The sequence below is a fragment of the Branchiostoma floridae genome, chromosome 4 (genome assembly GCF_000003815.2).
Source record: "Branchiostoma floridae strain S238N-H82 chromosome 4, Bfl_VNyyK, whole genome shotgun sequence".
NCBI lineage: Eukaryota > Metazoa > Chordata > Leptocardii > Amphioxiformes > Branchiostomatidae > Branchiostoma > Branchiostoma floridae.
Window position 1 is genome coordinate 1,538,005 of NC_049982.1, and position 12,483 is coordinate 1,550,487.

The window sequence follows — 12,483 nt, forward strand, 5'->3', positions numbered from 1 at the left end:
ATATATTGCCTGTTAGAAAAGTTCCCCTCACCTCCTTTGTAAGCCCTCTTCTCGTACTGAGCAAACGTCAGCTTGTCGCGAGGACCTAACCTGTGGACCCTCCACTGGAGGGGAAGACAGAAGGACGAAAATAATGTCAGTACAGAACTGAGCAAACGTCAGCTTGTCGCGAGGATCTAACCTGTGGGGCCTCCACTGGAGGACGGGACAGAAGAACAGAAATACTGTAAGTACAGAACTTATCAAACATCAACTTGTCACGAGGGCCTAACCTGTGGACCCTCCACTGGAGCGGAAGACAGAAGGGCAGAAATACTGTAAGTACAGAACTGATCAAACATCAACTTGTCACGAGGGCCTAACCGGTGGACCCTCCGCTGCAGGATGGGACAGAAGGACAGACAAAATGTAAGTACAGAACTGAGCAAACGTCAACTTGTCGCGAGGACCTAACCTGTGGACCTTCCACTGAAGGATGGGACAGAAGGACAAATATGTGGTTGTCACGAGGACCTAACCTGTGGACCCTCCACTGAAGGACGGGACAGAAGGACAAATATGTGGTTGTCACGAGGACCTAACCTGTGGACCCTCCACTGAAGGACGGGACAGAAGGACAGATATATGGTGAGTACAGTACAAGCGACAACTGTGCTGCTGTGACAGATTTTTCTTCTTTTTTTTTTTTTTTGGTCTGTACGAAGTCACCATTTACTCTATTTCCATATGGATCATTTCAAAAGTGTTATAATAGGCCCTTTCTTTAGCATCAACTTACGTCTACCTTTATCCGTGGTGAAACCTGTTGCTTTATTTGTTATTTATTAACATAGTTTCTAGGGATCATGTCGACGGACGTTGGTTTCAAAATGCAGTATTTTCAGATGAAAAATAAAGAAGTTTGAGCCATCTCCCGTCGACTTGATGTCCTTAAAACAACGTATAAATCTTACCCGGCTGAAAGAGGTGAACTTGCGTTGCCTTTTAATTGGTTATTCTATGAGTAAAGAAGAAAAGTGCAACCCTCGAATTTTGCGGTTATAGGGGAGTGACTAATCCTAACCTGCCTCTCCGTTTCCGCCTGCAGCCGCTTCTCCTCCTCTCCTGCCAGGAAGGTCTTCAGCTCGTCTTTCGTCACCAAACTGTCCCCGTCACCGTCCATACGGGACCAGAGCTGCCAGGAACAAACAAACAATTCAAAAACAAACAAACAAACACTGAAAGTCTCGTGTCATCAAAGACATAGATGGCCAAACAAACATAGAAGTCTCGAGCCATCACACTGTCCTGGTCCGGATCCGCGTCCATACAGGACCAGACCTGGTGGGAACAAACAAATAAATCACAAACAAACAAACAAACAAACAAACAGAAAGGCTCGGGTCACCCAACAATACCTGTCCCATCCCATAAGGGACAAGACCTACAGCATGTATGTGTTATGTCATGGGACAAACAAATAAACATATAAATAAACAAACAAACAAACACAATAGTCTCGCGTCACCAGGTAATTCCTGTTCCCACGCAACTGGACCAGACCTACAGGGTACATGACACGTCCTCGAACAAACAAACAAACAAACAAACAAACAAACAAAAAGTCTTGGCCCCCAAACAGTCCCATAATGAACTATTAAATTGATAAATGTCATCTTGGAAACAAACATTGTCTCTGATCGTGGAAGCCTTGACCCGTGCTTAATCGCTCGTTGATTATATAACGTTAATAATTACCGGTCGGGTGAGTTTGTGTTGCTTCCCACGGTACGTTTGAGCACCACCAGCAGCCCCCCAGTCCCTACCCTCACACTGTTGACGTATTACAATTATTACCTACATTATTCTTATTATCAGGTCTCATTCTGTAATGGTCATCTGAACTCCAGGATTCACAGTTTGACAGTTTCTATCCATACATATACGAGTAACAGTGTGCTTCAACTATCACATAGCCGGGGGCACTGTACAGCCTTCACCGAAGGACAGGTACTGGTACAAATCTTCACAATATCTTGCTATGCTCTTTTTAATATTTACTACAGCGACTGTCGACAAATTCGTATTTTCATTTTTTTTCTGTATTATAGCGGGGACCACACAGCCAAATCTACAGGTTAATATTCCGTCATTAAGATAAAAAGAGTAAATATCAGTGATCATTGGCTTTGATGTTTTGCATTTATGTATCTTGTTTGGAAACGTTTCCATTTCATGCTGAAAAGATAATTATTCCCATGGTAACCTCTGCCCCCCTGCCTACATGCTAGCCGTGTAGACAGAATGCAGCACATACTACTACATTGCCACACTGCCCTTACTAGCGACGTCATTTGTACTCAATTATATATTTACATTGAATAATACTCGAACTACTCAATCCACACTACAACTGGCCACACTTATTTTCCCGATAGATCACACATGTATCTACCCTCATTCACAGACTTCTTGGAGTGAACTCTCGGCCATTAAAGAACCTTAGCTCACGTTGAAAATCGCGAATCAACGCTCCCCTCAAGATTAAATGACGACGCTGCAAGAAGCCTGTGATGGAGGCTAAAACTGTAAAATTTGCAGAAACTTTCGCGGTGGTTTAATGTTAGCGGTTTCCGCGTTGGCCGCTTCACCGCGAACTGAAAACCACCGCGAACATTTTTCATGGCAGTAAGAGACTACAGTACATGGTGCTACAGCGACCTTAAAACCACCGCGAAAAGTCATTTATTCCCGTTACCGCGAAATTAAGTCCCCGCGAACTTTAATGCATTTACAGTATACACCCACCTCTTTGGTAAAGGCATGGCGACCAGCCGCCGCTGAAGCGGTGAGGACAAACAGAACCACCAACAGGTACTCCTGTCGCACACCCATGGCACCCTTCGTGATGTCTGCAGTTACAGGCTAGAGATCTTCAGTGACAGAGAGATTGGGTCTGTTTGACAAACATCATCCCAAAAGGCCGATGATATACCATACATATGCAAATGGAGAAGACGTTTAAAGACAAGCCGTTGATACGTGGCAGTGTCTGGCGACGCCGCGTAGGCAGGCGTTAGTTCTGTTATGTAACGGTCTGACGTCACAGTTCAATGACCCTTGAACGAGGCTGGATGAGTGTGATGGTCTAGGCGCGGGGCATGTCGGGAGGAATCAGCGAAGTGGAAGGGGGTGCCGGTTAATTACCTCGGGTGCAGCTAGTTGTGGGTAGATCTAGTTAAGTTTGCCTTACAGTTATCTTTAGGTTTATTGACACAACAAAAAGTACAGCGACTTCTGTAAGGTCTATTACATCTTTAAAATCATGCAAAGACGTAGATACAAATAAAGAAACCTGGTTTATGAAAATATCAACATGTTGGGTTCAACAATTCGTTTACACGTCAGACAAACTGCAAGTCGTCCAAAATAGAGCAACTTGACTGGCAACAGGTGCATGTTGGACGCCAATTTAGATGTATTCAGAATCAGTTAAACTGGCCATCAGCTAAAGAAAGACTGTTTACAGGCACTATCAACATATTCCATAAACTAGTAACGGAGAAACAGCCAAAAATGTATTTTTAGTCGTTTAAAAACATGTACAGTTAACATGGCACATTCTCACTACACCAGACTGGCACAGAAAGGTGCATTCCTGCAATCCAAACCTAGAACCAATGCCATTACTCGAACCTTCCTATACAGAGCAAATAGAACATACAACACTCTACACATCCACATCATATCATCAAACCCACGTGCATTCGAAGATAAAATCTGGTTTTGGACAAAAACTCATCGACATAAATCCTCGCCAATTATCTTGGTAAACTTTGAATAGACTTCTGTAAAAGGCATGACTTCTAACCTCCACAAATCTCAACATATGATAACTTAGGTCATCTACGAACATGTATGATATAATATGATAATGATGTTATTGATTGATGCTAATTAATTGATCAAAATTATATGTGTAATATATTGTAATGTATTTTTTTATTGGATCGTGTGTATAGGACTCCAGGAAGAATATTTTGATATATTCAACTAATGGAGATTCCTAGCATAGCTATACTGTTAGCGTCATTTACTATGTTCACTGACTGGAATTCTGAATAATGTTGAAATACGTTGGACATATGACAACAGAGGCCAGCATCTTTCCAAGCTTATATCGGCTCCCAAAACGGTCTCACAATATCAACTTTGTACGTCTGGTCGTCAGGCTGCAGTATTTCGCATTATAACATACTTTCACCCAATATGAATTAGTCACCGTATTGATACGTCACTTATGCTGCGATCATTCAATGAATATCTCCGGTTACGTTTTTATGGTGACAGAAATAGAAAATGTTAATCAAAGACATGACAGGAAGAGAGTAAACGTCATATCACTTCGCTCTTCCTTGTGGTTTTAAAAAACAGTGGCGTTTACTTATTTCATACATCCTATCATCACGCTCAACTCATACACATGTAGAGTGGATGAGCTGTTTACTTTCTTGCGTACAAGTTTTACATGTTAACCCAATAACAGGGGCCAGAAGGATCCCACTTCCCCCCTGCTCGATCAAACATTTTGATAGCCATTTTATTGCCCGTCTCTATGAATCCATACGGAGCGTCCCCCGCCCCCACCGTGTCGTTAAACAGGGCCAGAGTGCTGTAGAAGCCGTACCCTGCTCCGGGAACCTTGCTCCACATCATGCCCAGCTCGCCCCATGGCTGCATGATGGTGAACGCCAGAATCTCCCCCAGCTTGTTGTACACACATCTGGAAGGGAACGTTGCCAGCACGTACTGGATGAACTCCAGCACCTTGGGCGGCCCTCCCCACACCCAGGTCTTGTTCACCAGCTCCGCGTGATGCCGCTCCAGCCGGCCGATGGACAGGGACGGGTCGGGCAGGCTGACGGGACGAGAGGGTCGGGTTCCGGGTCAGTAAACAATTGTGAAAACAAGATGCACCTCCATTTATCATTGAGACAAATAGACCAATTCATAAACTATACATAGCGTCTGTCCTCTGTCACTATCAGTGGAACACTAGCTGTTTAGTGAGGTAAAACTACTGGATCGAGATCTTTTCCGTTCCTTTTTTTATTCTACCAGAACGGTGGTGAACCTTACTTGCTGATATACGAAAAAACCTTCTTTGTCCTTCTTTACTGGGATTTTATAAAAGTGGCAGAAAATATCGAACACCCAAACAGCTGTGATTGTCAGAAGACAGGTGAATGTTGCACGGCACTGTGTTTAAGCTTAATGTACTTTTTCAAATTACATTATGTCTTACATTGTATGACTCGCATGAATGTGTAGCGAACAAAAGACGGCAAATAGCTGTTACCTGTCGTTTCCAGGTACCCGTACCCGTACCCTGTCCGAATTGAAGACGGTGCGCACTTGCGTCATGTCGTCAGGTGAGGGCACATGCCTCCCCATCTCCCTGCACACCTGCCGCAGCGCCGGCACACCTTTCTCTGAGAACGCTACACAGGAGAGATACAATACTGTTGACGTCATCTTTAAAATAAAGTATCAGCAGAACTGGGGTGACCTCTGCTCGAACAAGCTTCCATGTTTAGCTGTCCTGTTGTTGTTTTTTTTATTGGAAGGGACGTTATTGAAAGTAATAAGCCGGTTCAACATTCAACTGTGCATGCGCAGCAAGATGCATCGTGGGAAAGATATCAAAGTTGAAAGCCCCTATAATATAAACAAAACACTTCTAGACTTCAGTATAGTAAACGTGTTCTTGACATGGAGTTTTGGTCATTCATCTTTGACATAAGAAAACGGGTTTAATCAGTCACGGAAGACTAGATGGTACACCCAAAAACACGAACTTAAATCTTAAGTCCTAATGGCTGTGCTTAAAGTTGGTGAAAAAGAAGATTGCAGGACATGATTTTTTTGTCTAAATCTACCTGCAATGGTGAAGTTCTTGCTCCAGTCCACCAGCTTGTTGTCTCGCAGGAGTTTTAGAAGACCTCCCCCATTCTCCCAGCAGAACGTGTAGGAATCGACCTCCTGCATGTGCTGAAGTAAACAGAACGATCGCGTCATTATCCGACACTATGACACGCCTCTGTCACTCCCACGTATGTGTAACGTTACAGTTAGTGTTTATGTTTCCGAAGGCAAAAATTCTATTCTTGCAGCCGAGTTCCACCGGATTCCAATTTTTCTTCCAAATTTAGCAAATCAAAGCTCGGAATTGAAAATGACGTCATCAATAGTGTTTAAAATCATAGATACCATATTTGGGCCCAGTCTTTTAGCTAGAAAGGCGAACGGGCGTACAATGTATGCCTTTTATCAAAAATATTAGAAAGTGCACGCCCTGTTATGACGATGGACACTATTGGTACGCCCTAGATTTTCCCGGAACCTGACGATGTGCAAGACGTGAATTTGACATAGATGTCAATATAACATTAGAACATAGCATTGTAAAAAATGGGGCATACTTCTATCATTCATGGCTAGTTGTTGGCGACGTCATGGCAAGAAATAAACGTGCTTGCTAGATTATAAACTGCCATGATGTAGTTTACCTGCAAGGTCCCTTCCCCAGCCGCACACATGACAGCGGAGTAGTCCGGCCACTTGTCCACAGCAAACACCAGCTCACCCGGGATCTTCCCGGCAAGGTAGTTCCTGGCGGTGTAGAAGATCTGAGGGGATAAAATGCTAGTACCGCGGTTCGCAGTAAAGAATGTCAAGTATATGATGGTAATTATAATAAATGGTGAATGAATATTTACTTGCTGTAGCCTTGCAATTTTGTACATTGTCTTTATTCTTATAGTAGTGACGCTGAAGAACAGTGACAGATGTAACTCGAAACATCTTGAAGTTTATTTTTCTTTTTTGTCTTTCGTGGCTTTTAGCCTAGTATTAAGTTAACTTTCCGGCTGCATGCCCGGTCAACAGCCTTAAAGTTCGCCCACCTGCAGACAGGCTGTAAATCGCATGAGGGCGCTTTTGATACACCAAGTATTGCGCAATGCTTCAGCAGGATACTTTTAAGTCAACACAATCTAAATGGCATCCGAGAATCCGTGTTGTTTATTTCGACTGCTGAAATACAAAGGACAATACTCCAACTACTTATTATCATGCAGCAAAGAACAAGGTAGAAACAGTGTATCATTTGCAACAGCATTTAAATGCGTCGTAAGTGTTCTAATCTTTTGGGCACATTTTGCAAACAACCAAAGTATATTATGCCACCATTTTATCCTTACCATTATCTTAGCTTGCGTGGTCAGCATTTTTTTTGGAAGCATTTCTTTCTTGTTTATCCAGCTGTAAAGATATTTGATATAATCTTAGTGTGATTATGCAGTCTTTCTGTCATGTCCGTTGTCACAGTGATATTGTATTGATGTGTCTTATGACGTTATTTGTAGCACCTAAGGAAGAATAGCTAACAGAAAAGCCGAGATTATTGTGGACCCAAATCAAGTCAAATGAAGTCATGTATATTTTTCACACTAACCTTAGCTGTTGATGGCCCCACTGTCAGGTCCTTCGTCAAACAGAAGGTCTTCACCAAGTTTTGGAGCTGGCGACTGCACAGGCGATGGCAGGACATGGTGGGCAGGTCTGTTGAAGATATAGAATTAAGAACCAAGAACTTTGATGCATAACAACCGTACAAGGTGTAATCCCTGGCAACAAATATGAACAATACATATCAATCTACTCATGGCATTTACTGATAACGAATTTAAAGGTAAATAACTGGGTGGAAACAATAATAATTTGAATGTGAGAATTATGAATATTGTTGGCATTTGATTTCTCTTAATTTTGAAAAGCTTTTTGTGTACCGTCCCATTGACCGACAAAGGTTTACATAAACGTTAGACGCATATGGTTTTCTAACCCGGTCAAAACTCAACTACGCCGTATTCAGCCAACTATGTCGTAGTTTGACAAGGCACGGCGAACTAGTTCACACAGCGGGCTCCAATACGACTTACCTTTCCCAGTTCGTCATAGTTGCCTAAAATACGGTCTGACTCAACTACGTCGTAATAATAACCCTGACTAAATCACCCTCCGGCTAGCACGGCAGTTACTACCCGGTCAATAACCCTAGCCAGTGAGAGATTGTATATAATTCTTAAAAACATACAAGATTACTTTAGTACTTCTCTGTGACTTCCTTAGCAAAGAAAAACTTCTTATAAGCATACCTTCACTTGTTGCCGAGAGTGCTTGATGCTTTTCTGGTGTAGATTAGTCGCTTTGTGTGCCCGTGTGCGAAAATGTCCTGCGCAGTTGACTGTCACTTTCCGAATCTTCCTCTGACAACTGTACCGCGGCTGGCGTTCTTTTACACTCTTTGCGTCGGCCTAAATCATGACGTACTGATATTTTTATCTAAACAAATGACATCATGATATGTTCTAAATTTAGCATGAGGTGCCCTACCTTGTGGCTACGCCCGATCATTGACCCTACGGTAATTATAGATAAAAATTCGCACGCTTAAACGGAACAGTGGTCTCTTTTAAACTATCAGAATACTAATGTATTACGCTGATTCAAAGCTGCACTAGTGTCCATCTCTGCATAATGGCTACCACGTGGTCATTATAGCCACTTTTGGTGATCCTGTCCATATAGTCCCCGTGAGTTTCATTATATGCAGGTACTCGATTCAGTTATCTAAGATATGATTCAAGAGCGTGCCATACCAGTGACAGTGCCAAGGCATTCTAACATAAGAAAAATAATGAAGAAAAAAAAACACGTTGATTTGATAATATTCCGTCGGTCTGATTTAACTTACTGAAAATTGCAGGTGTACATTATATACTAAAACCACCTATACCTAGTACAAAAACTGCTAAATGACAATCATAACATTTACATTTCAAAGATAGTCGCAAACAGGATTTGTCCGGTAGGTTGTGATTACACAGTTCGTTTAACCCATGAAGTCCACTAACCTCAAGGACGAATGGGACTTTCCGTAGCTACGTTCAAACCTGGGCGGACCCGGTTATTAGCGGTCAAGCTACTCAAAAGTAAGTAAAGCTTCTTTGAGCTGCAGTTCTTCAGTTCAGGTACCATATTGTTCCTGTTATTTTACGCAAATAAACATCTAGATAATATATGGAACAAAACACAGTAGTAGCCTTACAAGTTCTTGCTTAAAAGTTTGGTATATGTCGCGTTTTCTGTAACAACAGACTCAAAGTTTTATCTGATTGACAAATCTAAATTCTAGTCTCATAATTAAGAAACTTCCGAAATATCGCGTTAAGTATATAGAAAGAACACAATAGTGTTGTGTGTAACTCAGTTACACTGACTTTCGACTTAAGCTTGTAGGTCACTTTCACACACTTAATTAAACCCATTGAACAGAGACAGAGGCGGAATTTTCCACACCATTGTTCAGTACTGGGTGGCTCGTACGTCAGCTAATTTGAATATTGCATTTGCCCTGTTACTGTCGGACAGTAGCTGACTCAGCAATCCAAAAGTAAGCCATATGTATACTTTCTAACAATTCTACAAAAGCCCACAACCGTCTGCATGCCACGGACCTAATCATGATCACCAACATGGTTAGTGAATTCGAAGATGTACATGTACAATTCCGAAAATAGATTGGTAAACTATGGCACATTATTGTAGCCATATATTGCTGCTAGTACTAGTTAAAGCCGTTCGATATTTTCTCACAACGTTAGAGTCTTCCAGACAACTATGTAATGCGTTGCAGCTCAGTTCACGCTACTTTTCAGAAGGAACTCGGCAACACGCGGCAAAACGGATTGCCACATTTCAATCTGTTATTCCAAAATGCATCGTGACTGTCGCTCTTTTATGCTATTCTAGCATGTCAAGAAATCACATTCATATCGTTTTATAATTAACGTATGGAATCATGCTATCTAGGCATTGACTGACAAAAATGTTGCCCAACCCTCATAATGAATTTACAGACAACGACACCAAAAGTTATCAAGAATTAAATGTTACATCTATTTAAACTGTATTTGTTTGTCTGTGTCAATTTTATAACATATACAAAGGATGTTTTAGACGCAACGCATTTTCAGTAATCCGTTTAATAGGCAACACTAGAATTCCACGAACCTTTGCCAAATAAACCAGGTTTATTATGTAGAATGGTGTCTGAAGACAATAGTTACTCATACGCTTGCAATTGGTTTATGAAATTTCGGCATTAATGATTCAAATAAGATCCCAATTTACAATAAATTAATATCAAATTGTATCGAGCAGGAATTAAGCTACGAGGGGCGTGCAATTAGTAATGGTCCTGACCCATTTCCCATAGCAGGAGATTAATGAAACTTGGCACAGTTATTAGTCTTTCTCTTCATAGGAATCACCCAGAGTTATGCATTTCTCCCATCGTTTGATGCAGCTCTGGACACCGATTTTGTAGGACACCCCAGGTTGGTCCTCCAACTGATGCCTCATCAATGGCACAAGAGGGACGACCAGGTCTGGGAGCTGTTTCCACAGACTTCCAGCCACGTTTGAATTCAGGATGCCAGCGTTTTACAAGGTCATATGATGGGGCATCATCACCATAAGTTTCATTTATTTCATCAAAAGTCTTCTTTGGTGTGCGTCCTTTCAAATACAAAAACCGGATCACTGCGCGACACTCAACTGGTTCCATTTCACACCTGGTCCATTTCGCACCTGACTAAGTTCAAACACCAGTAAATCAGAAACCACAATTAGTTCAGAGCTGTCTTTTGCAACATAACCCATAGAGATATGAATTATTACACATACAAAATTTCATTTAGATCAAACAACTGGAAGTGGGTCAGGACCATTACTTATTGCACGCCCCTCGTATCAGCATACCAAAAATTATGATGATCATTTGATCCATTCTTGACTCTCTTTCAAAGTCTTTGAATACACCTCTTACTCTCTGCCCTCTTTTTCAGTTACATATGTGACAACTTAAAAAAACTATTATGGGATGCGGTGAATTTATGAGCTTCCCTAATCAATAATGCAAATTAGCTATTAATTTGCATAATAAGTATCACTTAATATAAGTCTTCACTTAGGCTATCTACATAACAAAAATAATGACGATCCGTCAACACGTTCATATTTTCTCATTTATTGTGCAAATGAGGTCGTTATTTGCATGATTAATATGTATTGACATTTCTCTCCTTCCCAGCTACATATGTGACAAGTTTGAAAGTCCTACCATGTGATGCAGCGGATTTATAAACTTTCCTCATTAATTATGCAAATTAGCTGTTGATTCGCATACTAGTTATTAGTATCCCATTACGTAAGTCATCACCCATTCTATCTACATACAAAAAATCATGACGATCCGTCAACACGTTGTAGAGTTATTCTCGTATTCTAAGTTTGGAAATCAACTTTAAACAAGTTGAAGGGGCTACCCACATGTTTTGAGATGAATAAATGAATAAATAGAGTTTGAAAGGTAACCGGCGCCTGCAGTTCCAAATAAGTCGCTAGAGGCCCAAAGTCACAGCACTTACTCTCCGCCCCAAAGGCAATGTACTACTCACGACCAGAGCATGTCCAGAATAAGAGATATAGAAAAAAGAGTTTCGCTGCAGTACCTTAGCAAGCCGCTAGTGGTCCCATTATAGAACCTGACCTTCGTTTCCCTTACCCACCTAACAAATATCATTAGGATCCATCCAAGGCTTCTTGAGTTATGCTGTTGATATACAGACACACAAGCAGACACAGTCACAAACACGCCCAAAATATAACCTTAGCCATTCTGGCAAAGGTAACAAGGTGGACATTAAGTGGAATGGGGTTATCAACTAATGATACATCTAATCTAAAATGAATGCTATTGGGTTTACATGTAAATCCAATAGCAGGAACCAGAGGGATCCCACTTAGCCCCCATTCGATCAAACATTTTGATGGGTATTTCGTTGCCCGACTCTGCGTAGCCGTACGGCAGATCCCCCGCCTCCAGCGTGTCGTTCACCAGGCTGTGGAGGATGCCTGCTGCGTACCCGGCGCGGGGAACGCTGGTCCGCATCATGCCCAGCTCGCCCCACGGCTGCACGATCAGGAACGCCAGCGGCTCCCCCTGCTTGTCGTACACACATCTGGACGGGAACGTTGCCAGCACGTACTGGATGAACTCCAGCACCTTGGGCGGCCCTCCCCACACCCAGGTCTTGTTCACCAGCTCCGCGTGATGCCGCTCCAGACGGCCGATGGACAGGGACTCGTCGGGCAGGCTGGCGGGAGGAGAGGGTCGGGTTCCGGGTCAGTAAACAATTGTGAAAACGAGTGCACCCTCATTTATCATTGAGACAAATGAACCAATTTATGAACCAGTCTCTGCACAGTAATGCTACAAATACGTCGATGTAGGTTAGACATCCAGGTAATAAGATACACCAAAAAGTAATTACTCAAGCAACTGGATATGGTTTTGAAACGGTCAGACGTTCGGAT

The 12,483-nt window shown here is 42.1% G+C and overlaps 2 protein-coding genes across 2 annotated transcripts in view; both read right to left on the reverse strand.

Moving 5' to 3' along the window:
- LOC118412935 overlaps positions 1-2,899 on the reverse strand; it is a 3,077-nt gene extending 178 nt beyond the window's left edge. Inside the window, exons 1-4 of the mRNA XM_035815994.1 lie at positions 2,788-2,899; positions 1,064-1,174; positions 364-468; positions 32-104 (exon numbers count right to left, since the gene is read on the reverse strand). Coding sequence (XP_035671887.1) covers positions 32-104; positions 364-468; positions 1,064-1,174; positions 2,788-2,874 — 376 coding nt within the window. The 5' untranslated portion in view covers positions 2,875-2,899. The remainder of the gene's footprint in view (positions 1-31; positions 105-363; positions 469-1,063; positions 1,175-2,787) is intronic.
- A 406-nt stretch (positions 2,900-3,305) lies between these two features.
- The window catches only part of LOC118414653 (glycine N-acyltransferase-like), a 12,718-nt gene continuing 3,540 nt past the window's right edge, over positions 3,306-12,483 (reverse strand). Inside the window, exons 5-6 of the mRNA XM_035818843.1 lie at positions 5,339-5,480; positions 3,306-4,897 (exon numbers count right to left, since the gene is read on the reverse strand). Of these exons, the coding sequence (XP_035674736.1) occupies positions 4,504-4,897; positions 5,339-5,480 (536 nt within the window). The 3' untranslated portion in view covers positions 3,306-4,503. The remainder of the gene's footprint in view (positions 4,898-5,338; positions 5,481-12,483) is intronic.